General features: G+C 40.0%; 1 protein-coding gene across 1 annotated transcript in view; it reads right to left on the bottom strand.

Moving 5' to 3' along the window:
- Positions 1 to 3: 3 nt before the first annotated feature.
- LOC139064860 (CUB and sushi domain-containing protein 3-like) overlaps positions 4 to 23,446 on the bottom strand; it is a gene marked incomplete at its 3' end in the record, with an annotated part of 179,952 nt that continues 156,509 nt past the window's right edge. Inside the window, exons 24-37 of the mRNA XM_070547853.1 lie at positions 23,242 to 23,368; positions 22,964 to 23,166; positions 20,507 to 20,698; positions 20,184 to 20,322; positions 19,925 to 20,112; positions 15,544 to 15,662; positions 15,209 to 15,284; positions 13,352 to 13,468; positions 7,308 to 7,421; positions 7,122 to 7,217; positions 5,821 to 6,024; positions 5,499 to 5,623; positions 4,986 to 5,082; positions 4 to 104 (exon numbers count right to left, since the gene is read on the bottom strand). Coding sequence (XP_070403954.1) covers positions 4 to 104; positions 4,986 to 5,082; positions 5,499 to 5,623; positions 5,821 to 6,024; positions 7,122 to 7,217; positions 7,308 to 7,421; positions 13,352 to 13,468; positions 15,209 to 15,284; positions 15,544 to 15,662; positions 19,925 to 20,112; positions 20,184 to 20,322; positions 20,507 to 20,698; positions 22,964 to 23,166; positions 23,242 to 23,368 — 1,898 coding nt within the window. The remainder of the gene's footprint in view (positions 105 to 4,985; positions 5,083 to 5,498; positions 5,624 to 5,820; positions 6,025 to 7,121; positions 7,218 to 7,307; positions 7,422 to 13,351; positions 13,469 to 15,208; positions 15,285 to 15,543; positions 15,663 to 19,924; positions 20,113 to 20,183; positions 20,323 to 20,506; positions 20,699 to 22,963; positions 23,167 to 23,241; positions 23,369 to 23,446) is intronic.

The following is a 23,446-nucleotide window of genomic DNA, read 5'->3' as shown; positions in this document are numbered from 1 at the left end:
GGTATATTCCAGGTGAAACCCAGTAGCGGAGACACTGATATCAGAGGTAAAGCTGAGATAGAGGTTGTTAGATGTGCTGTTCAGAAGAGGGGGGATGGTGGTTCCTGAGAACAGAAAGAAGAAAGATCAAATATTTTAAAAGCAAATGATCTTAGTTAGCTTTAGCAAAGGAAACAACAAAAGCTGCTTAAACCCACGTTTATTCACTGCGGAAAACTCAAAGGAGCGAGAGGGGATTTACTTCAATTTGAGGCATCCGGTTTATTTTAAATCACTTTTTAAATGTTGTCTTGACCTACATAGAAAGGCAAGGAGAAGTAGAAAATAAGACGAAGAAAACAAAGCCAATGAAGGGAAGTTAGCCCTATATGACGACTAAACTAAATGATACACCTAAGCGTGGGGGGTGATCTTGAAAGCTTATGTCCTTGTTTTTCAACCACAAAAGCAGTAATAAAAATCTATAAGCTCCAACGTTGTAAAAAAGGATCAGCTGTTGCTTTGATTTGCGGATCGTTTTAGTTCGGTGACAGGTGTGCCATCAAAACTTATCCAAGCTGAGACTTTCCTCTGAATGAACAGTGAATTAGGTCACAGGATGTTGTGAGGGGAATTAATACCCAGGTTTGAACCTCGCTGCTGCTTGGTTTTACATTAGACAGGAAGCACAATTCATTACCGTGACATTAAAACTTCTTAATCGTTATATTTCAACTCTTAATCGTTTCTAGCTTCATAATTAACTGCATTGATCCAACGGTGTCTGTTATTTGTGGACGTGGGGGGGTATTAATTAAGAGTCCAATTTAAAATCGATACTTTTCCGTCATCCATCTGCCAAAATTTACTTATTAATAAAATTTCTATGAGGAAATAGATTCGATTTGGTGTCACTTCATTTCTCATCAAACAATCCCTTTTCCATTTAGTCACAAACGCGCCAAGCCCTCCTATAGATTATTTAACGCAATGAGAAGATACCTAGATGAATTTGCCTACCCAGAAGCAGAGTTGCAATCCCCAAAAGATAAGAGAATATGATTTGCCACGGCAGCAGAGTCGAGGCACTTTCATAGGAGGTAGTGTGGAAATTCAGGCGAGCTGCACTAATGGCACATTAATGTACAAGACTCTTTTTTGGCAGTCTGTCAAGTACCCTTTTTTCTCTCTCAGTCAAGCATATGAGATTTTTTCTTCCTGTGTTATGCCTGAGGAAAAAAATCAAGTCAAACACTAAAATCCCTCTATTATAAAATTATTTCAAAAATGAATATAAAAAATTTAGCAAAGAAATACATTTTTGGATAAAGTGTGTTTTTCATTACGTAAAGACCAAGTTTGCTCGTTTTTCCAATTGATTTGCTGTGTTCTCTAGTAGAAATGAATGCCTTGTGAGATCTGGCGCTCTTGTTTGAGGAAGTAGAAGAGAGCCAGAGCAGAGGCGAGCTTAAGACTGCTGGATTTGGAGTCTTTTACCTGATATTCAAACATCTCGCCTCTGATTCGCTAACAGCAGTGTGACTCTTACCACTAACTCTGCTTTGCAGCATTTATGTTTTATCTCCACAAATAACACAAGCCTGACGGGAGTTTTGCTCTGTTGTGGAGTTGCTAATGCTAACAGTTAGCTTCTACTAGCCAAGATGTTCTCTACTCTCTCCTGGACACTAAATCAACATCAGCCTTCCCCGTCATGAGACACGATGGGTGAGTCCACAAATGTTAATTAGACAATATGATGCACATTGTGTTTGTAATCTGAGAGTTTCCCGGTCTACTTTCTATCAGAAGCTAAAGCAGGAAATGGGAGTAGACGACTATCACATTTAGAAAAACGGTTTCTCAGTGAACTTGGTCTTTAACATACAGGTTTTCTCCAACCAGTTTAGGTTTGGGACTGATTCAGGTAATTTCCTAATTTACTTGACAAATCAAGTCATTAGCTTCTTATTTTTAAAAGAAAATTTGCCTCTATACGGATCAATTAGGAGTGTGACTCACTTCTTATGCCTCTCTTGAGGAGTCACATAAACACATTGTGACAGTAAGCACCTGCTGGGGGACTCGAAATGCAAAATTCTACATTTATTATATCAGAAGTTGACGTGGTCTTTCTAATACACTGAATAAAATGAATGTTTTTCTTTGATTTCATGCTTATTAGATATCAAGCTGTTTGTAAAATGTTTTACAGTGTACTTGTAAAGGCTGATATATGAAAACATCTCAGTCAGGCAAAAATCCTGTCTCTCCAGAAAGTAAACTCTCACAGATGACTTTTTTTACAGTGAATAAACAGATCACAAGCTGTTTTTGAGGCTGTTCATTGAAAAACCATCTGCAGAGAAATAAAGTGGATTAGATAAAAACATGAAAATGATGAAAAATGTGAGAAATGGCATTTTAACCCAACAGCTTTCATATGACATTGTTATGATCCAATTCCGCACAACAAGATGCGACACATGAACTAACATTACAAAAAATACAAGGTAATAAAAGATGCAATCATGTTTGATCACATATTTAAACATTGTAATTTGTTCGTTTCAAACAAAATGATGTGAAACAATCATTAGCCCCAAGCTAAAATGTATAATAGCAAATAGAAACACCTGTAAAGGTTCCTGAGCCTTTACATGGTCTCTCAGTCTAGTTAAATGACTGAAATAAATGTGATTTTGCACAGTAATCTCATTTTTTCAGCTTCGCATAATTGTGTGTTTTTAGTAACATTTCTGTTGCTGGTAATCTAGCCATGGGTAAATAAATAAATAAAATCCTTTAAAATGACACTAGAAGAGGCACAAGCCTGATGGAGGACTTGACTTTACTAACTTGGGTCAGACCCAAACCCAGAAGAGCTGAAGCTGGGTGGTAAACACACACAGGTAGTTCTGATATCACCTGAGCTCCATGACGTCGGAGACTGATGCAACCAGCGTTACAGCTGGACTAAAGAGACGATCAGAAACAGGTTACAGTTGGATGATCTAGGAAGGTAGAAGATCATGACGTCTGAGCGGTGAACAGGTGAGCGGACCTTTGGGACATTCCGCAGTCACCCCAAGAATGGTACAGCTGCAGATTCACGCCTGCAGCAGCGAATCTGCGGGTCTGCAGCTGTAACTATTCATCACATCTTTGTTCTTCACGGCCGTGATGCGCTTGGATGAAAACATCCGCCTCTTTAGCTCCCGATCAGCTGATGATAGCTTCAACACACCGCGCTGCTGATTAGTAACGCACGTATTTCCTCATCAGTAACGGAAACGGCGTTGTGATAAAAGACGGTAACTAATTAGATTACTTGTTACTGAAAAAACTAATATTTTTTAGTAACATTGTTATTTTAAACTGTGTTATTTTTATCACTGATGGTATTATACAGTACGTTATGATACAATAAGTAACATCAGTACCATATACTTCGTTATGATGCAATACAGTATCATAAAGTACGTTATGATATATATAGTAACATACTACGTTATGATACAATACAGTAACATACTACATTATGATACAATACAGTATCATAAAGTACGGTATGATATAATACAGTCACATATACTACGTTATGATACAATACAGTATCATATAGTATGCTATGATACAATACAGTAACATATACTACATTATGATACAATACTGTATCATATACTATGTTATGACACAATACAGTAACATATACTACGTTATGATACAATACTGTATCATATACTATGTTATGATACAATACAGTAACAAATACATTATGATACAATACAGTATCATATAGTAAATTATAATACTCTATCATATACTTCATTATGATACAATACAGTTTCATATAGCACGTTATGAAACAATACACTAACCTATAGTACCTTATGATACAATACAGTATTATATAGCACCTTATGTTACAATACATATTCTACGTTATGATATAATACATGTAATATGTTATGATACAATACAGTAACATATACTACCATATAATACAATGCAGTAACATACACTGCAATATGATATAATACGGTATCATACTACACTATGATACAATACACTAGCACAGTACCTTATGATTCATTACAGTATCATATACTACATTATGATACAATACAGTATCATAGTACCTTATGATTCATTACAGTATCATATACTACATTATGATACAATACAGTATCATAGTACCTTATGATTCATTACAGTATCATATACTACATTATGATACAATACAGTATCACAGTACCTTATGATTCATTACAGTATCATATACTACATTATGATACAATACAGTATCATAGTACCTTATGATTCAATACAGTATCATATACTACATTATGATACAATACAGTATCATAGTACCTTATGATTCATTACAGTATCATATACTACATTATGATACAATACAGTATCATAGTACCTTATGATTCATTACAGTATCATATACTACATTATGATACAATACAGTATCATAGTACCTTATGATTCAATACAGTAACATATAGTACACTATGATACAATACGGTATCATATAATACGTTATGGTACAATACACTAACATAGTACCTTATGATTCAATACAGTAACATATAGTACGTTATGATACAATACAATATCATATACTACGTTGTGATACAATGCAGTAACATATAGCACATTATGATACAATATACTAACATAGAGTACGTTATGATACAATACAGTATCATACTATGCTATAATACGATACAGTAACATATGCTACTTTATGATACAATACAGTAACATATACTATGTTATGATACAATACAGTATTATATACTACGTTATAATATAATATAATATAAAATGTGAAACCGTTTAATTTTTCCATAAATATAGAATTTATACTGAACTCATGTATTTCCCCAAAATGTGACTTGGAAAAAAAAAACATAATTCATCAGAATATCCAATTTCTAAAGATTAGACCAGCATGTGTTCCACTTTCTAGAAACGTTTCTGAAGCTGCTTACCAGAGTAGCTGCCCAGTCTAGGTGCGTGGTTGTCGGCACCATCATAAAAATCCAGTGAATCCCAGTTGTGCTCAGTAGCAAAACTCACAACTTGAATCTGCAAAGAAAACAAGAACAAAATGAGACAAAAAAAAAGAACAAGTTCTTATCCAAACTTTTTATTTGCATTTACTGCAACTAATGTTTTTCCTTACGGTAGAATGGATGAATAAATGAAACTGGTTGAGTTTAATTCCTATAAACAAACTTTGACCTACGTGTCAACTGTCCTCCTCTGACTGCACTTTATGTAGGAGGCATCTTTGCCTTTGTATTTGTCCGTGAGAACAGTTTAGCTTACATGCAACCAGGCCTTATCGTCCATGATTAGATTCTATCTGGTTATCTCCGATGGCCCTGCTCTCAGAAACCATCCATCCATTCACTCTACTAATAATGTCTTATCTTCCCTGAGATCCTGCCTGCTCAGCTTTTTAGCCAATGATAGATAGGACAGCGTGTGACAGGTACGACCTGTATGCCAGCCCCTTCTGGAACAGAGACCTTCCACACACAGTTCTGGTTGTTGTCATACGGCTCTGGGTAGCCTGGCGACAGGATGGTTCCACGGCGAGAGGTCAATACACCTCCACAGGGAACTGTGTGAGAGGAAGATGGTGTGATAAAGGAAAGAAAAAAAAAGAAGATGTGAAAGAAACAGAAGCGATTGACCAGGACTTCTCAATGAAGAATCTCCAAATTAGTCATAGTTTTGTGCAAGCTGTCTTTTTAATTGCAAAATTCCTTAAACTATACAATTTAGAATTATTTTCCTTCCTGCCATCATATTCCATACCCATGCATGTCGGCAGAGTGTCATTCCATTGCGCCAGGTTGTCCGGTACGCTCTCACAACGAATGGCCGAGGAGCCATGGAGGACGTAACCAGGGTTGCACTCAAACTGCACCAATGAGCCAACTGCAAAGTCATTACCCAGACGTTTCCCGAAGCGTGGCTCCGGGACTGAGCTGCACTGAGTGGAGCTGGTTCGAGGTACAGCTGGAGACAACAATAAAAATGTGTTTCAGTAACAGGGATTCAAATTGTGTTGGCTGTGCTGCAAAGAAAAGGCTGTAAATGAAGGACTCCGTGAGCAATCTCTGGATAAAAAGTGAAAAATGTACAATTGATCAAGTCGAGCTTTCTCCACTTCCAAACCCACAATGTTCCCACTGTGTCTGTACGATCTGCTAAAGTACTGGTATTGTAGCCTGGCCTGCCAGACTCCTCCTCTGTTTAATTCTGCACAGAGAAAGGCTCTGGGAACTCTCCTATTCAAATAACCCCAACCCGTGAGAATTCTAACCGAGCCAATCAGGGATGAGTAGCTCACGGTACACACCACAACGCCGAGTTTGTCGAACAAAGCGACTGAAGCGGAGTTTGCTGCTGCTCTTTCCTCTGTTCTAAACGACTTGGACACAACTTTAAAACAACAAGTAGAAGCGATAAAAGCCTTTCTTCTAAAGAAAGATGTTTGCGCTGTCACCAGACTCCATTTTTGACTACGGCTAAAAAACTGCAGCGTCGCGCGTTACAGTCGGCATTTCCGTCTTTTTTCTGATTGGTTATTTTTGAGCTGCCTAGTCCCGCCCCTCAAGTGCCTCTCTGCCTGTGAGTTACCAGACTCTTTCTCTGTGCAGAATTAAACAGCGGAGTCGTCTGGCAGGCCAGGCTAATGGTATTGTCCAGGAACAAGTAAATACAAGAACTTCATTGGAAAAATGGCAGCATCAGGGACCCTTAGGCCATTTATAAGTGGTTAGACCGTGGTGGTCATGTGGCGCAATAGTGTCCTTTTTATAAAAGATTAGGCGATGGTGGCATAAAGGGGGTATGGGGGTGGTCTCTGCAATGCCGCAGACTTCAGTTTATCTTGGACATAACTTGCTTTTTTTGCGATTGAGGCCGCTCCTAAAGGTGTCGGTCCCCATCAGTCCCCGCGCAGCCTCTGATGTTCAGAGCTTCAGCTCTAACACAACATGCCAGTTAGGTACAGATTACTTGCATCTGGACAATCTCTGCCTTAGATTATTTATTTTCAGTACAAACATGCAAGTACCCAAAATAAGAACAGTCAAAAGTCAAGATTTAACCTTGGTAGACAAAATGAAATCCTTTTGCGGTTTCTGGTCCAACTATGGTGAACTTGATCGTAATTTGGTTTCCTGAACTCAAAGGGAGAGATTCGCCTGAACCAAACAGAAGGAAGAAAAGAGTAAAAGATTACCACGGGGACTTTGTTTCTCTTTGCACACATAAAGAAAAGTGTTCCTTCGTACCTGAGTGGGAACCAGACAAGGAGGACAGAAGTGTGTTCTGTTGGGTGGGTCCATCATAAATCTCCACTACGTCATTCAGAGACGTCTGGAACAGCACAAACTGACCAAACAGGACTGGAGGAGGAAAAAAGGGGGAGAAAGAGCCAGATGACGAAATAAGTTAAGAACTATTGAATGGTGGCAAATTATTATTCCATGCTGCTGTCAGAGCCTGACCTTCCAATGATAAAATTAACCTGCAATAGCTAATTTACATCTTATTAAGCTGGAGTGTCAACTTCTATTTGAAGCTGACTATTGGCATTAAATTACATATCAGCACACTTAATAGTCAAAACATCACCTTATCTTCATCATGCGCCAGTCCAACTGCCCTCCCTTCCTGCCCGACCATCAGTATTAGTGTTGTCAGCTGGTGTAAAATGCTAATGTTAGCAAAACGTTGACTTACATTTGGAAACGTATGCCAGTGTGAGAAGGCTTTCCTATCGTTTTAGAAGCAAGAAAACCCAACGAAAGACACACGGCGAGAGTAGAAACCTGTTAAACGGTTTGCAACGCCAAAGATCAACCCGTTATTACCAGCAGGAGAACATGCCAGCAGGTGGCGATTACCTGTATGCTGTATGTGTAATACTGATCCACTGCTTTTCACTCTCGCTGGTGAAAAATTAAATTCTAGATGGCCTCCAATGGCGAAGTATTCCTTTGCTAAACCATAAATTCACTAGTGCAGCTGTAGTGGCAGACAGTATTAGACAATCCCTCTGGGGTCGTAGGGTTCTGTCTCTTCCTAATCTAGCACAATTTTCTCTGTCTTAAGCAATTAGTGTTTTTTCAAACCAATCGTTAGTTGGATTAAGATTAAATCTATGTTGATGTCAACTCCGCTTCAAAAACCAAACAAAAACAAAGGAATCTCCTGCATGAGGAATAGCATTTATAGGAAGCCATATCCTTCCAAGTCCGCACGCACGCACGCACGCACGCACACACACACACACACACACACACACACAAGCACATATCTCACCTCTTCATCTTTGCCTTCCCCTCACTCTCACTTTGGCCCCAATAGCTGAGTTGTAGAGGATTAACGTGAACATTGCCAAGGATATCCGGCTATAAGAAGGTCAGTGGCCACATTCCACAAGGGTGTTTCTATAGATTTCTTTAAAAGGCAAAGACTCCCCTTCCTGGTTTAATGCAATAGCTCACTGCATGTAAAATTTATGGCAAGCAATGCGTAGCGGTATAAAAATGTGAGTTTTAATTGAGAATCGAGTCATCTGCACAGATATGAAGGTGGATTTGGCGATTAGGCGAGTCATAAGAGATCTATAGGGTAAGTTAATGCTAACATCTCAGTCGAACCTTTTCATAGAGAAGGAAAACCTCTCATCTCCAGGTGTCTTCACCACACAGCTCATCCGAGTAGGTAAACAACTTACAGGTGACAACTCTCAAAACGGGCTGAAGGGGAATGTGGGTCAGTGAGATTTTAGCGAGAATGCCCTGTGTGCTACTTCTCAGCAAAGATGCACTGATTCCTCGGCAGGTGACAAGAAAGACGATTTTCAGCTCGACTTGGTTGACCAGTGACTGGCAAATCAGGCAGTAATACCTCTGATTTTGTTCCAGTCAGTGAACGCACCACAACAATGCTGTCACTCTCCTGGCACAGAGCAGCTTCAGTCGGGAGTCTTGCTTTCTTAAATGGTCAAGGAAGACCAAAGGTTAAAAGATGCATGAGTTAGGGTTGAACATTCTGGTCAGTTATTAGACCCTATATCCTTTAGATAGATACACATAGAGAAAAAACAAAACATTTAAATTTCAGGAATGTTAAAATGTTAAACTATGCAGAATGGAATGCTTTTGTTCTTGGTGTGGACATGAAACAGTTTAGGATTTTGTCATTTCCTCTATTTTCTACCGAAAGTCTTTACTTATCACAAAACCATGTATTTAAAAAAAAAAAATGAGCATATTTTGCTCGTTTTAAAGGTTGGCATCATGTTTATTTCTATAGCACACGTTCCCACTGCACCAAAGTGCTGTCCAACAAAAACACAAACAATAAAAACAGCAAAGGACAAATGCATTTCCTTAAGATAAAAACAATAAACACTGTAAAAATAGCAAGTAAGCTAAAAACATGTCTAAAAGGTGACTCAAACGCCACATTAAAGGCCGGCATCAAAGGCCAGATTAAAAAGATATGTCATCAATAAAGATTTTAAACGCTCAAAGCAATGAGCATTCTATACACACACACACACACACACATATATATATATATATATATATATATATATATAGCTAAATTTAAAGGGGACATTTGATGCACAACTCACCATTTGCAGCCTTTTGTGCTGCCATGTGGGTCTCTACTGCCTCTATAAACATTCCAAACTTGAAAAAAACATGTCCATCTGTTTTCTTTCAGGGTGTGGTTTTAGGAAGGATGTGCCTAAAACAAGCTGTTTGAAAAGGTCCCCGTTTGTGATGTCATAAATCACAGATGACACTGGAATACATCTACCTCTCACCTGCTAGAGGAGCAGCAGCTATACTCCAGGCCCCTCCCAGACAATGGAGCTTCTCAGCTTTTAGAAGTCTGAGCATGAGGTGGGTGGGCGTGGCCAGCTAAAGCTTGTTTTCTTAAACAACCCCTTAAGCCCTAGGGCTATTTTGAAGCCTATTCCTCGAAAAATGGTAAAAATGGTATTTAATGGTAAAAATAGTTTAGATAGCTTTGTAGTGCTGGATTTGCTGATTAATTTGATGGGAATTATTACAATTTCTTCTGTAGAGTGAGGGTTGTTTTGGGCCTGCTGAGGAACTAACGTCACAGGGTCCCCCACCTGGGGGACCCTTCAGCTTAAAGGGTTAAAGTGACAGAGCGCTGAAACGACTTATTGTGGAGGGCACTGAAAAGGTCAAGAATAAAACTATTATAGTCGCTTGATGTGAGAGGCTCTTAGCGCAAAGAGTTTCATAAAGATATATTTTGTGGAACTATTACAATAAAAAAGGCCTATTATGTCCACTTTAAGGCTTCGAACAAAAAGAAGTCAAAAGGGTGAAACACAGAATGTGCTGATCAGATTTCTACAAAAACCTGGAGCGAAAAACCACCAAATAATTCTTGCTTCACAAAATGATGAACTGTAAAAATGAACCATAATGCATCAAAATGCTGCCCGTGTTGCTAGAATTTTAAATAATTTAGCGTTATAAGTAGTTTCTGGAGCTCTTCTCCACTTCTCTCCGAGTCAAAGCATAAAGAATGGGAAACGACCTTTGGGGGAGATAATTTTGATGCCATAAACCAATTTTTCTTTCATACTGACATCATCAAGGATAATCAACACTAGGAGAGATTATTACAGCGGTGCATTTTCTACACGGCTCATTGATGCCTCTACACTCAGCTCACACACACCCAAGAGACAGTCTGGGTCCCAAGATGTCGGGCAAAGCTTCAATCAGCCCAGTGGCCAAGATATCAGATGACTGAGTGTTTCAGTGTTGGTTTAAACAGGTTCTTACCGACATCAGATGGATAAAACCTGGGCACCGGTCCCCGTGGAGTCGCCGAACCTCCCGATGAGCTGCCTGAGTGGGTGTCCTCAGCCGTGTCATCATCTAACAGGAGGAGGGATGGTGGCTCCACAGGGACAGAATCCAAGGGTTTCCCCCACCTGCTGTTTCAACCGCCGGGGCTCTTTGCATAAATGGTGAAACATCATCAAGCATTTAATAACCAGCCCAGTGGGTCGATTTAGGCATCGGTGATGAAAAACGCCATTTGACTCTGATCATTATTGTAATTATTTACGCAAGAAATGAAGCTTTCCTGGCATCTGGGATTGTCACATGAGCCAAAGATGTTTCAATCGGGACATCGTCCAGGTTTCCCAGTAAACAAAGAGAGGGGGTGATTGGGATATGACATTTCAGAGACTTTGACAGGTCCTCACATACTCTAGCCCCAAAATTCCTGGACAGGTGGACAGGACCACAGTGCATGAATGTAATTGTCAGGAATGTTGTTTGTGCAGTGTGTACAGGTGTCAGACGACACAAACCCCATCTTGAACATCCTGTATAGTGTGTAGAATTTTGTACTGAATTAATTGTAAATTGGGGTGTCTGATCATTTTAAAAGTTTTTAAACAAGTTTGGGACCAGAAGTTCTGGTCAAAGCTGACTGATAGATCCACCTCCCATTTTTCAATAGGGATTACTATTCTATCATCTATTGTGGACAGTGTCTTATATACTTTAGACAGTAGTTTGGGGGGTTTGAGATTATAGAAGTCTAATACCCTTGGCGGTGTTTGTAATTCTATTTTATTGAGCTTAAATTTTTGCTTGACTACAGATTTAATTTGGTGATATTCTAAAAAGCTATTCTTATCCATTCCAAATTGGGAGACTATTCAATTAAATGGGATGAAGTCCAATCCTTCATATATGTTTTCCAGGTATAGGATTCCTTTATTTTTCCAGTCCGGAAGGTTCATCATTTTATTATTTAGCAAAATATCAGGATTATTCGAGATAGGTGTGCGTCTGCATGGTACTAGTGAAGACTCGGTCATTTTAAGATACTCCCACCATGCTGTCAGAGAGGTGCTGATACTAATACCTGGGAATTAATGTCTCTCCCAAGTTGGCTGATCTAACCAAACTGAACTACATCCCACTTTTAAAGAAAGTGGAAGATGATCTTGCAAGATGGGAATCCTTACAGATATCACTCATGGGGAGGGTTGCTACAATTAAAATGATGGTCTTACCCAGAATAAATTACTTATTCTCGATGATCCCAAACAAACCACCAGCTGACTGGTTTAGATCTCTGGACTCCTCAAGTACCAAATTCCTTTGGCAGGATAAACCTCCACGAATTAGCTTAAAAACGCTTCAGAAGACCAAAGACAGAGGAGGACTGGATCTACCCAACTTTTATTATTATTTCTTCGTCAACAGGCTGCATTATATACCACTAGATGAGTCCTGGTTAGATATAGAACAGACACTTTGCAATACGATAGAGCTTTCAGACTTACCATTTACTAGCTCAAGCATAAGAAAACATGAAGGCATCTGAGATTGTCAATCACAACAAGAAGGCCGACTAAACATTCAGTCTGCTCAGTCAAAATTCATACGTGGAGCTAATTTTCCAACGTGGCTAATATAACAAGACAACAGCCACCGTCAGTCAGGTTAGATGCATTTATTTACAACACCACAGATAATAATTGGACATCCGATCCACCAATTACTGACTGTTGAAGCTCAAGTCTCACACACACACACACACACACACACACACACACACACACACACGCACACGCACACGCACACACGCACACACACACATTTAGCCTGCCCATTTTAGGAATGAAATTATATCTGTGGACTGACAACAGAATATTCTGCTTCCTGTGTTTGCCACCAAGTTACAGAGCTTGTTAAACTTCTCAGATGTGCCCTTTGACCCCTCTCTTTCCCTTCATAACCACACTAAGAGCCTGTTTAATGAGTAAGAGCTTCCTTTCCTAACATGCTATTTTCCAATGGCTTAAGGACCACCAACCCAACATGGCAAGATAAGAAACAGTCTCATCTTTAAATGTCATTTCAATTATGAATCCGTGACCTTGAAGCAAATAAGCGAGCGGCAAGTGTCTTTTCGGAACGTCTCTGCTTGCTTCCCAGCATGATTAAAAAAATAAAACCCTACAGGCGACCTCCAGGAGTTCCTACGCAGTAAACATCAGACGTGTTTTAATGTCACTTTATTTCACTGAGTAAAATTCAATATGGAAATTCTTGTCAAAAAAACTAGCAATCACAGCTTTTGTGCTTACTGTCTCAAACTGTGTTTACACTTAAGCTGTTTTTTCTCTCCATGTTACGCTCAAAGGGACGCAATCATTTGAAATATTCAGGAATATTGTTTTGACAAGGAAGTGTGTAATGCAAATGCTTGTCTGAACTCGTATGTTCTGCACGAGCGAGCTTACCGAACTCTCTCGGCACAGATATGGAGTACACGCAGGTCTGTCCAGAAGTATAGTTTCTGGGGAAGTTCGGGGACAAAACGGTCCCATCTGAACCCGTAGAGCGACTTCCACACGGAGCTGAATGTGGGAACACACAGAAAGTGGTGTTTTTAGAGGAATACACAAAAACACACAGGATATGCAGAATTTAAGTCAAATTACACTAAAAAAAAACCAGCCTGGAGTGTTTGATTGACTCACACATGAATATGTTTACATAACATGAACATGTTGACTTTAGGTTTGGTAAATAAAGGGTTTATATTAAAGCCCTAAAAGAACATTTGGTTCGTCCTGTAAGCAACCATGAAAAGCAATTAAAAAGAAATTGTTTCGTGTTTTTATTTTTTTTAGCTAGCATTTGGTGGCTAAAACTTATTTGTTTTTAGACAAATCCTTTAAAACGGATCTTAATGTTAAGAAAATGGGCAGCCTTGTTATTCTTTTATTTAAATTTTTCGTAATGTTTTTTCCTGAACTTCCATAGCACTATTAGTTTTAGTGATGTGTAATTCAGGAAATCTAAAGTAAATTGATTAAAGTGACTTTGCAGTTTTTACCAACAATCTCTGGAAATATCCATTGAAATGTTGTTTAAAATGAATCAAATGAAGCCCATTTGTTGAAAAACATTGGCGACTTTGTAACATAAAACCATCAAAATTAGGTCTAAAATACACGGGAGCGAGTCTAAGTGTCTGGGCGACGCCATATTAGACACGACGATTCCTTCTATGTGGGCATGTGATTTTCATTTTGCTGGAGGTTTAACTATCTGACAAATTACTCATTCGAAAACTAGGAATTTTTGACCCTAATGGCCATCCGTAGGTTAAGTCTTACTCAAACACAAAAATACAGCTTGCTCGCAATGACGTACTGCCGTACTGCGATACGTACTGCCCCCTATCGCCAAGGGAAAACAATGTCACTGTAATGTAAATAAATGTCATTTAAATTTGTCAGACAAACATAAGGTTTTTGTAGTTTGTAGTTATATTCATCATGTATGGAAAGATCTGGTTTTACTGGTGCAAAGGCATGGTAAAATAATGGGTATGAATCCAGTTCTAAAACAATTTGTTTAACATCACGCCCATGTGCACATAAGCATCCGTATTAATCAGTTCGTATTAACAGTCCATGTGGGTTGGTTCCACAAAGTCCTTTGGGAAGTGTGCAGCTGGATTAAATTCAAATGAAGGCAACTGGACTTTTTGATGTTTTGCTTCTCATCCAAGGAGCTTCGTCCATTCTGACTGGAATATGGGAGAGCCAAGCTTATAAACTGGAGCTGTTTGTTGTTGCTTAAAAGAGCTGAAACTACATATGAATACCCCTCCTCCATACAATGATGAGTTGTCGAAGTCGTTATGGCTTAATGTGATAGAGTGGTTGTTTTCATTAGATGGATTTACTGAAGTTGTCTAAAATAATTAGTTTATTAACCAACACATTTTTCTATTCATTGACATTTATTATTCAGCTTTGTTTCGATAAGAAGTATTTTTATTGATTTTTCATGACTGTCAATAATTGTTCTTACATAACAATTTTTTTATTTTGTTTCGACTAAAAAATCTAACACTCAACTGAACTCAAACACCTGTAGGGGATTAACTCTGTCCATCCACACAAAAAGGAACATACTCAGATTACATTCTGAACCATGACCAGATTCTTTAAAAATAAAACACACACACACACACACACACACACACACACACACACACACACACACACAATTTTAGTTTATTCAACAAGTACTTTGCCAGGTGGTTAGTGGGTGCGTACTGATTGTTTATTATAGAGCTTTACCTTGACAGCTAGGCAAAGCCCTGTTCCATCCAGGCCTGCCATCATCTCCCATACTGCAGGTTAGAGTAGAATAGCCCTAGAAACACACACACACACACACACACACACACACACACACACACACACACACACACACACACACACACACACACACACACACACACACACACAGAGAAAAATTAACAATAAGCTAATTAACCAGCCACCAATCTGTTCCCCAATTAAACCGGCCATCCTGAAACACATTAACCAATAAACCACACAGCAACCTGCCAAAGCCTTTAACCAACCAATGTACCATTCCAACGTGTCAACAGTCATGTAGTCGTTTGTACCTGCAGGACATATCCAGCTTCGCAGTAGAAGGTGACCGTCGAGCCCAGCTTATAATCGGATCCCAGCCTGGTTCCATTCAGAACCACCCCGGGGTCGAAGCAGGACTCCCTCAGCTTAGCTGAGCGCAGAAACATGAAAGAACAAATTAGTAAGAGAGAGGATGAGGCAGAGAAAAAGGGACAGGCACACATGAGTAATGAGGCAAATTAATAATAACTAAGTCCCTTGCAATAATCAAACGAGGCAGGCGTAGCGTTGGCCTTTCTAACAGTCTGTTTGACTTAGCCGTTGTTGCCAAGATGGTGAAAGAACGATAACTTGTTGTCCCAGCTTCAAACCCTGGAAACGAAGGCTTTGGCCCTTCGTCTAAAAGATTATCAGCCACCTGCATCAACTTCAAAATTAATTCTGGAAGCCACAAAGAGCCAGTATTTGCTCTTTTGTGCAAGTAAATCACTCACACACACACGCACACACACACACACACACACCCTGATGGACTCATTTAGTACCCAACCATTCAGCAGAGTACAGAAAGGGTAATCATTCTTTTAATCTTGAAAGCAGCATGAAACATGAAGTCATCAATAAGGACAGGTTGCAGCTTCCTTTAAACGCTTACATGTTTCCTAACTTCTCCAAACAGACAGGCCAACATTCTGTCACATTACCAGGAGAAACCTTAAAGATTCATTTTCCAAGCTGCTGTGCTTATGAAAAGCAGATAAGACCCAAAAAGCCCCGACATAACGGCTTTAAGCAGATTATTACATTCACTTCTCACCAAATGAGTTATAAAGTGGCAATTAAACAAAACTTCCCTCTGGGATGCACTCCGTTAACAAAAAAAAGTTGTGTTTCTTTATGAAATTTTTATGCATTGCTTCATGAATTATTAAGTTCTGTATGGTGGTGCTATAAGTAGCACAAATGCCGCTCATAAGATGTTAAAACTGAGTTTCAGAGATTTCCTTGTTTATTAATTTAGCAGCAGCAGAATTAAGAAACTTCGGACTTTTCTTTTTACACTTTAACCAATCTCTTTAAAAGTTAGATCAGAGGTCTTCATGTCAGGGCCTGGAGGACCGGTATCCAGCACGTTTTACTGGTTTCTCTGCTCCAACACACTTGATTCAGTGGTTGAGTCACCTGTGCAGCAGCTCCTCAGGCTCTGCAGAAGGCTGTTAATCACCGATTTTAACTGAAACAGAGTTAAAACTGAAATGTGCAGGATACCTTCCCTCCAGGACCAGAACTGAATACCAGAGGTGTGACCAAGTCACTGCTTTGCAAGTCACACGTCTTTCCAGTCAAGTCTCGAGCCAAGTCCAAGTCAAAGACAGCCAAGTCCAAGTCGAGTCCAAGTCCTTAACTTTGATTTTTCAAGTCACTATCGAGTCATCTGTCCAACTTCAATTTAATGACAATGATAATGAATAAATACCAGAAATAAAGCTTCTTAAAGCTTCATTTATTTGCTGAAACAAGCAGAAAGTGCAGCTGAAACTGATTATAAACAAAGAGCTGCTGCATTTAGCAGTAAATCAAACCCAGAACGAAGAATGATTTATGATTTTTGTCCATGTCGTGCCACTTTTGTGCTAAAATATCAAATATGCTCAAGTCAAGTCAGAAGTCATTAAAATAACGGCTCAAGTCCAAGTCAACTGTCTCCAGTCCACACCTCTGCTGAATACCCCGGGTGTAGGTACAAACTTCACCAGCTTCACATGGGACAGCACTCTCCAGCCCTCCGCTGAGCAGAAACAGGACTTTTAACAGTTTTGTGGAGCGGGTAGGTGCCCTAGGGGGCGCTCTTTACATGCTGGTAGCTAATAAATGGATAGCAGCTAGCTTTATCAGTTCACCGACCAATGCCAAGAACCACAAGAAGAAGAAGTAGCAAAAACAAGTTTGCTTTGTTGTTAACATGATGGAGCGTGGAAGTACAAGTCACTCTGGGGTGAGGCAAAGAGGTGAAGATCTGCAAAACCTACACTTGTTTGAGGAACCTGAAGGAAGCAATGAAATCATGGACTGATGGTGACCTGGCTTTGTTGCTACTGACGCCCAAAGGGAAAACGTCTCCGTAAAAGCGTGTGTGCATCAAACTATAACTTAGATTTTAATCTGAATCAAAAGTATTTAAAAAAACAACTTTTGACTGAAGGTTCAAACAAGAAATAAGAGAGCGGAAAAACATGAAGAAACAGATAAATCATTAAACGTACAAATGGTCAAGAATAGGAGGAAGACAAGCAAAAAGATGTGTTTTCTGTCACCAAGAAGATCATCACATAAAGCTTCAACCTATTTTAAAAATGATGAAGCCAATAATAAACTAATGCAGCTTTTATTTCCACAGGACTGCATTCACATTTGGTCACTAGGAACCGAGTGTTCACTCTTTGAAAACAGACATGAAACTCCTCTTCGTGGAGATGTTTTACTGACACCCCAAGTGACACACTCTGTAAAAAGATCAAAACCCAAGTCGGAATAATTGAACAAAGCAGGAAGAACAGCTCTATGATGAGTGGACATCCGATGCTACGACTCTTGCGTCATCCGGATGGCAGACTTTTATCGCAGGTGAGAGCCAGATCTGCTTTTTGTGCTCAAAAACAAATATAGAGAAGGACTGGAAGAGTCCCAAGACAGATTTGGCTTTACCAACACATCCAGACTGGGCGGTGTGAAGCACTCCTCCCACAGACTAGACCTGTTCTAGTCACTTGCGGTGTCAAGGCAGCGTGGGAGGGTGAAACATTACATTTCCCCACCACTTCAGCACTTAAAAACAGCCGCCTGAAGACGAGCAGAAGGTAGCTGGTCTGCTGAGACACACGCTGGAAACAGATGTAGGCACCAGGTGGAACAGTGCCGATGAGATGGTTGACAGGTTCGCAGAGCAACAGTCTGCAGTGTGTGCTGTCTTCCAGACTCCTCAGGTGTGGAGATGTGAGCCTAACATCTGTACTCTCAGAGAGGCAGACATCTCCAAGGCGGAAGATCTCATCCCTGAAGTCGATGAGCGATGGAACTAATCTCTTGTCAAACGAGAGCAGCTTCACCATCTGCTGGATTGGGTTACTGCGAGCGTCCAGGAAAGAACGAACAGCACTGGAGAGTCATCAGTGCAGGAGATACGGCGGGATATCAGTGGGGGTTTGAGAAAAAGACACACTGGAGAAAAAAGCTCCTCGTCCTCACAGGATCCGAGTGATTATTCAGGAGCAGGATGGAGAAGAGAACAGGTACCGCTCAGGCCACGTCCCCAGAGGTACTACGTTCCATTAAAATGTCATTTAAGGACATTCAAGCCATCAAACAGGAAACACTTTGCTTATGTGTGATTGAGGCTGTATTCAGTAGAAGGGTTGGAGCACAAAAAAGAAAAAGACCATAGAAGAAGTCATCCCAGCTAATGAAGGGAAGTACTTCCAAAAACAAAGCCATCATCATCATCATCTTCGCTACACTAGGCCCTTCGGGACAGACCTTTATAATGACACTAAAATCCAGCCCCAGTTCTCTGAAGAGTTAATCAGCAGATGTTTCCTCCTGGCAGCGGTGTCTTAGTCGAGACTCATCGTCACGATTGTAGCTAAACTTGTTTGCATCATAACATGCAAACCAACTCAAACCCTAATGGAAAAAAGTTAGTACTTGTTGCTGAAGTACATTTGGATGCCATACATATGTTTATTTGGCTTCTAATTCCATAAGAGAAACCATTTCATAACCTAGTAAAGTGGTTTTTATTTGTTGTTCGGCTGTGTGATAACATAAGATGGGTGACATCTTTATTTGCCTTTTGTAGACATGCACTTGGACTGAGTACGTAGGATTACTCGTGCAGAGCTTAAAGGTAAGACAGTGTTCACTCACAGAAACTAGCTTTTCCATTTGGTTCATCAACAACGTGACAATCATTTGTTTTAAATAGATTGGAAGAGAAACTATTTTCCTTCACAAAAGATTTCAGAGAATTATTTAAAAAAGACAAGTGACTCAAAATTTTGATTAGGACCAGCCAATACACCAACAACTGACTGGCATTGCAACATCAATTATAAATAATAGTTTTACTATTTACCAATAATATTCCAGTAAATTGCAAATAAAACCTAACTAAAATAAAACAGCGAGAGGTTTATCGTTAGTCTCATGGTGACACTGGTTGGTTAGACAACGCTGCAGTTGCATGTTGTCATGACGACATGCAGAGATCCATCTAGTGTGGCTGCTGGTTATAGCTGATATTACACGCTCTAGGCAGGTCGAATTTACCCATCCTAACTTCTTTAACTATTTTTTGAACTTATTTGACCTCCACTGTAATAATCTGTTCAGTTCAGAGCTTCATCTTTACGTTACCTTTGTATTCCAGGTGAAAGCCGGTGTAAGACACCGACCCATCACTGCGGAATGCCAAGTGCATAGTGTTGGAGCTGCTCTCTATCCTCTCTGGGAGTTTGCTGTCCTGGAAGCTGCCGATCAGCGGACTGTTGCTGTCCGGACCGTCGTAAATGTAAAGGAAGTCGTAGTTTGGCTCGATGTTGAAGCTAGAAACAAGATAAGAGGTGAGAAGCTCCCGTTTTTTTTACCGGGAACAGACTGCAGGTTTGCAAGTTACCTGATAAAAGCCAGTGACAGAACGTAGTCAGAGTTGACAGCAATGAGCCAATCACAGTCCTTTGAGTGAGGGTAGGGATGGGGGTAGTTAGGAGAGAGTATAAATCCATTGGAGCCTGTCAGGTTTCCTCCACAAGGTGCTACAATGGCAACAAATTTAAATGTTATTAGCCTTAAAACACCATAACTCCCTAAATATGCTTGAGCAAACAGGACACTGCCCTTCTATACGTCCGTGGCAAGTGTGTCCTTGAGTGTAAACAACTCCAGCTGTGTGCAGTACATCTATTTTAATGTCCCTACAGAATGTACCCGAGTTCTTACCTATGCAGACGGGAGGACTGGGCTGCCAGTAGTATCTGTTATCCACTTGTATGCAGGTTATTCTGTCGTCCCCCTGGAGCTCGTATCCAGGGTCGCACTGAAAGGACACCGAATCCCCCGGCTCACGGCCATCTCCGCTACGACTACCATTCATTGGTACACCTGGGTCCCTGCAGGCTGTAGCCACTGAGCCTGGATAGGTAGGAGACGGGGACAATGGATGAGGGAAAGGAGAGCAATTACAAAAAGCAGGGTCACACACGTTCTACTATATATGGGTTTGGACTATTGCCTTGTGCCGAACCTTTGCTAAAAACAACCCCAGTAACTACGTACAACACCAGAGTGTAGAATATCTGACGTTCAAAGCAAGATGCTGCCAAACTATCCTCTTGGGTAAAGTTATTTAGGTTACATAAGAAGTGGGGTTTGTAAAAATACACATATATTTATTAAAATAACGCTCATATGCAAACAAAAACTCTAACCGGTGATTTTTCTAAGCTTTTACCAGCTTTTCCATTTAGTTTTTACTGAACAGGGGTTTGTTTGCGTGTTGTTCTGAGTCTGTTTTACATATTTAGTTCAAAACAACAAAATTAATTATTATTGCTTCACCCCTTGAATGTGATTTGTAATATTCATAATTGTGAAAATCCTCTATTTTATTTTGAAATAAAAAAATATATTGAAATTTGTTCCTTTAGATCTATTTCTGCCTTGGTAGATGAAATTTTTACATTTAGTCAGACCTTTTGTCATTTGTCCTGTTATCTTATTGAAATAGCAAATATAAAATGGTGAGGTCACATAACATTAAAATGAACTCATTGTGTTTTTTTTCCATTATGAACTTCCATTTATACTTTTTATTTGATCTCCTTAGAGTTGGTTTGACTTTATTAATAACTAAATATATTCTGGTGTCAGTCTTAAGTGTTTTACATTTTGCTGTTTAATTCTCGTGCAATAATATAATAAAAGAAGCTGTGAAACAACTGCTGCTAGAGTCTTACCAAGAACTCAGAGAATGGAGCGCATCACTCCCGATCTTAGATCCCTACACTGGTTACCAATAAACAATAGAATAGACTTCAAAGTGCTACTACTAGTTTATAAATCACTCAATGGCATGGGACTAAAATACATGTCAGATGTCATTCCTATATGTACACCCAACAGGGCTCTGAGATCCTTTGATAACAATCAGCTGTTAGAACCTCGGGTCAGAACAAAACAAGATGGAGATGCTTTAAGTTGCTATTCTGCTCACATATGGAATCAGCTTCCCCTTGCCCTGAGATGTGCCCCAACCCTCGTGTTGTTAAACTAAAAACCCTAATGTACTCGTTGTCTCCGCTGTAATCTGCGCTGTACCTCTGTCTTCTCCTTTAGCTCTGAACTGCAACTCCATTTGTGTTTTTACGTTTTCATATCGTGTCCTGATAATTGTAAAGCACATTGAATCGCCTCTGTGTTTGAAATGTGCTCTATACGTAAAGGTGCACTGCCTTGCCTAATAAAAAAGGATATAAATTAGGGGATGCTCCAATTCCATGCGACTCTGACCCTTTGGAAATCGCGTGATCACAGATCGGGCCGATCACGTGATTCTCAAAGGGTCGGAATCGCAAGGAAAAGACCGGATTTAACCAAATAAAACAACAAACATGACTTTCTAAATTCATCCTGAAATAGATATTTTTCAAATGGAACAACAATTCTAATTTTAACAAGCTCCCCTACATCATATTCATCGTTTCCTGGAGGAAAACGTCACAACGTCACACAATTTAGCTAGCAGGCTAACGTGTCTCCAGCGGAGAGGTAAGATGCCTGTAAGTTGGTGGTATTTTAACAGACGCTTGTAATGTGTGCATTCTGAGCATCTCTCGTGGTGGATTAGACAGAGCTGCATGACACGAAGCCTTCAAAACAAACTACTCTCTTTCAGCTTTTTCTTTCAGGTGTCCCCAAAGCGAATCACAGGTCTCCGCGAAGTCCCACTCAGCCTAGTTCACTGCAGCAACTCGGACAAAAACGCAGAACCAGCCGACAGTAAAAGATACGCTAATACACAACGAGAAATCACAGACGGACTGTGAAAAGTCTGGGCTTCTCAGCCTCCTACAGCACTTGAGCTGACTGTAGTAGCTACAGGTGTTGTGCAGAGAAAAGTTGCATAATGGGGGGGGAGATGTTCTTCCTACACAAGCGAAAGAGAAACTTAATGGACAACTTAGATGTGTTTTCCTTTGGTCTTCTTATTTTAATGCGTTGCTGAAGTCTTGGATTGGGACTCCGTATCCGCAGAGCTCTCTTATGGTTTTCATTTTTCTCTCATGGGTGAGATGAAGTGGCTAACACACATTTTATTTTAGGTCTAATTAAATAAACGGGATTCTACTTTGGGGAAGAGCAAACGTACGCGTTCAATATTTGATTCGTTTTACTTACTTGAGAACTCAATAGCAAATCCCGACTTGCTGATGTAAAAGTCGGTCTCAAACTGAACCGTGACGGTGTTTAGGGTGGAGTGGATTCCCTCCGGGAGCAGAGACCCACTGAGCTCAGCCAGAGACATTTCATTCTCAGGTGGGCCGTCCCAAACCTTCAGCATGTCGTGGCTGGCTTCAGTATCGAAGGCCAGGAACTGCAGGCTGTAATAATGTGTTTATACGATTAAAAATAATGACGTTTTAAAGGAAAGCCTTCTTTTGAAAAGGTCGCTTTACCTCACGATGTTCCCTGAATCCACCTCGATGGTCCAGGTGCAGCGGAGGTTGTTGTCGTAAGGAAAGGGGTATCCAGGGGAAAGAATCCTCCCGGAGGACTCGCCTTTAAAGCGGCCGCCGCACTCGGCTGCAGGACAGATAAAAAACACGTAAAATACACCGAATCCCTTTTGATATGAATACTGTGTGAAATGTCGCTGACATG

Source organism: Nothobranchius furzeri, unplaced genomic scaffold, assembly GCF_043380555.1.
Source record: "Nothobranchius furzeri strain GRZ-AD unplaced genomic scaffold, NfurGRZ-RIMD1 Scf057, whole genome shotgun sequence".
NCBI lineage: Eukaryota > Metazoa > Chordata > Actinopteri > Cyprinodontiformes > Nothobranchiidae > Nothobranchius > Nothobranchius furzeri.
The sequence above is the reverse complement of the archived record's forward strand: the minus strand, read 5'-3'. Positions and strand labels throughout refer to the sequence as shown.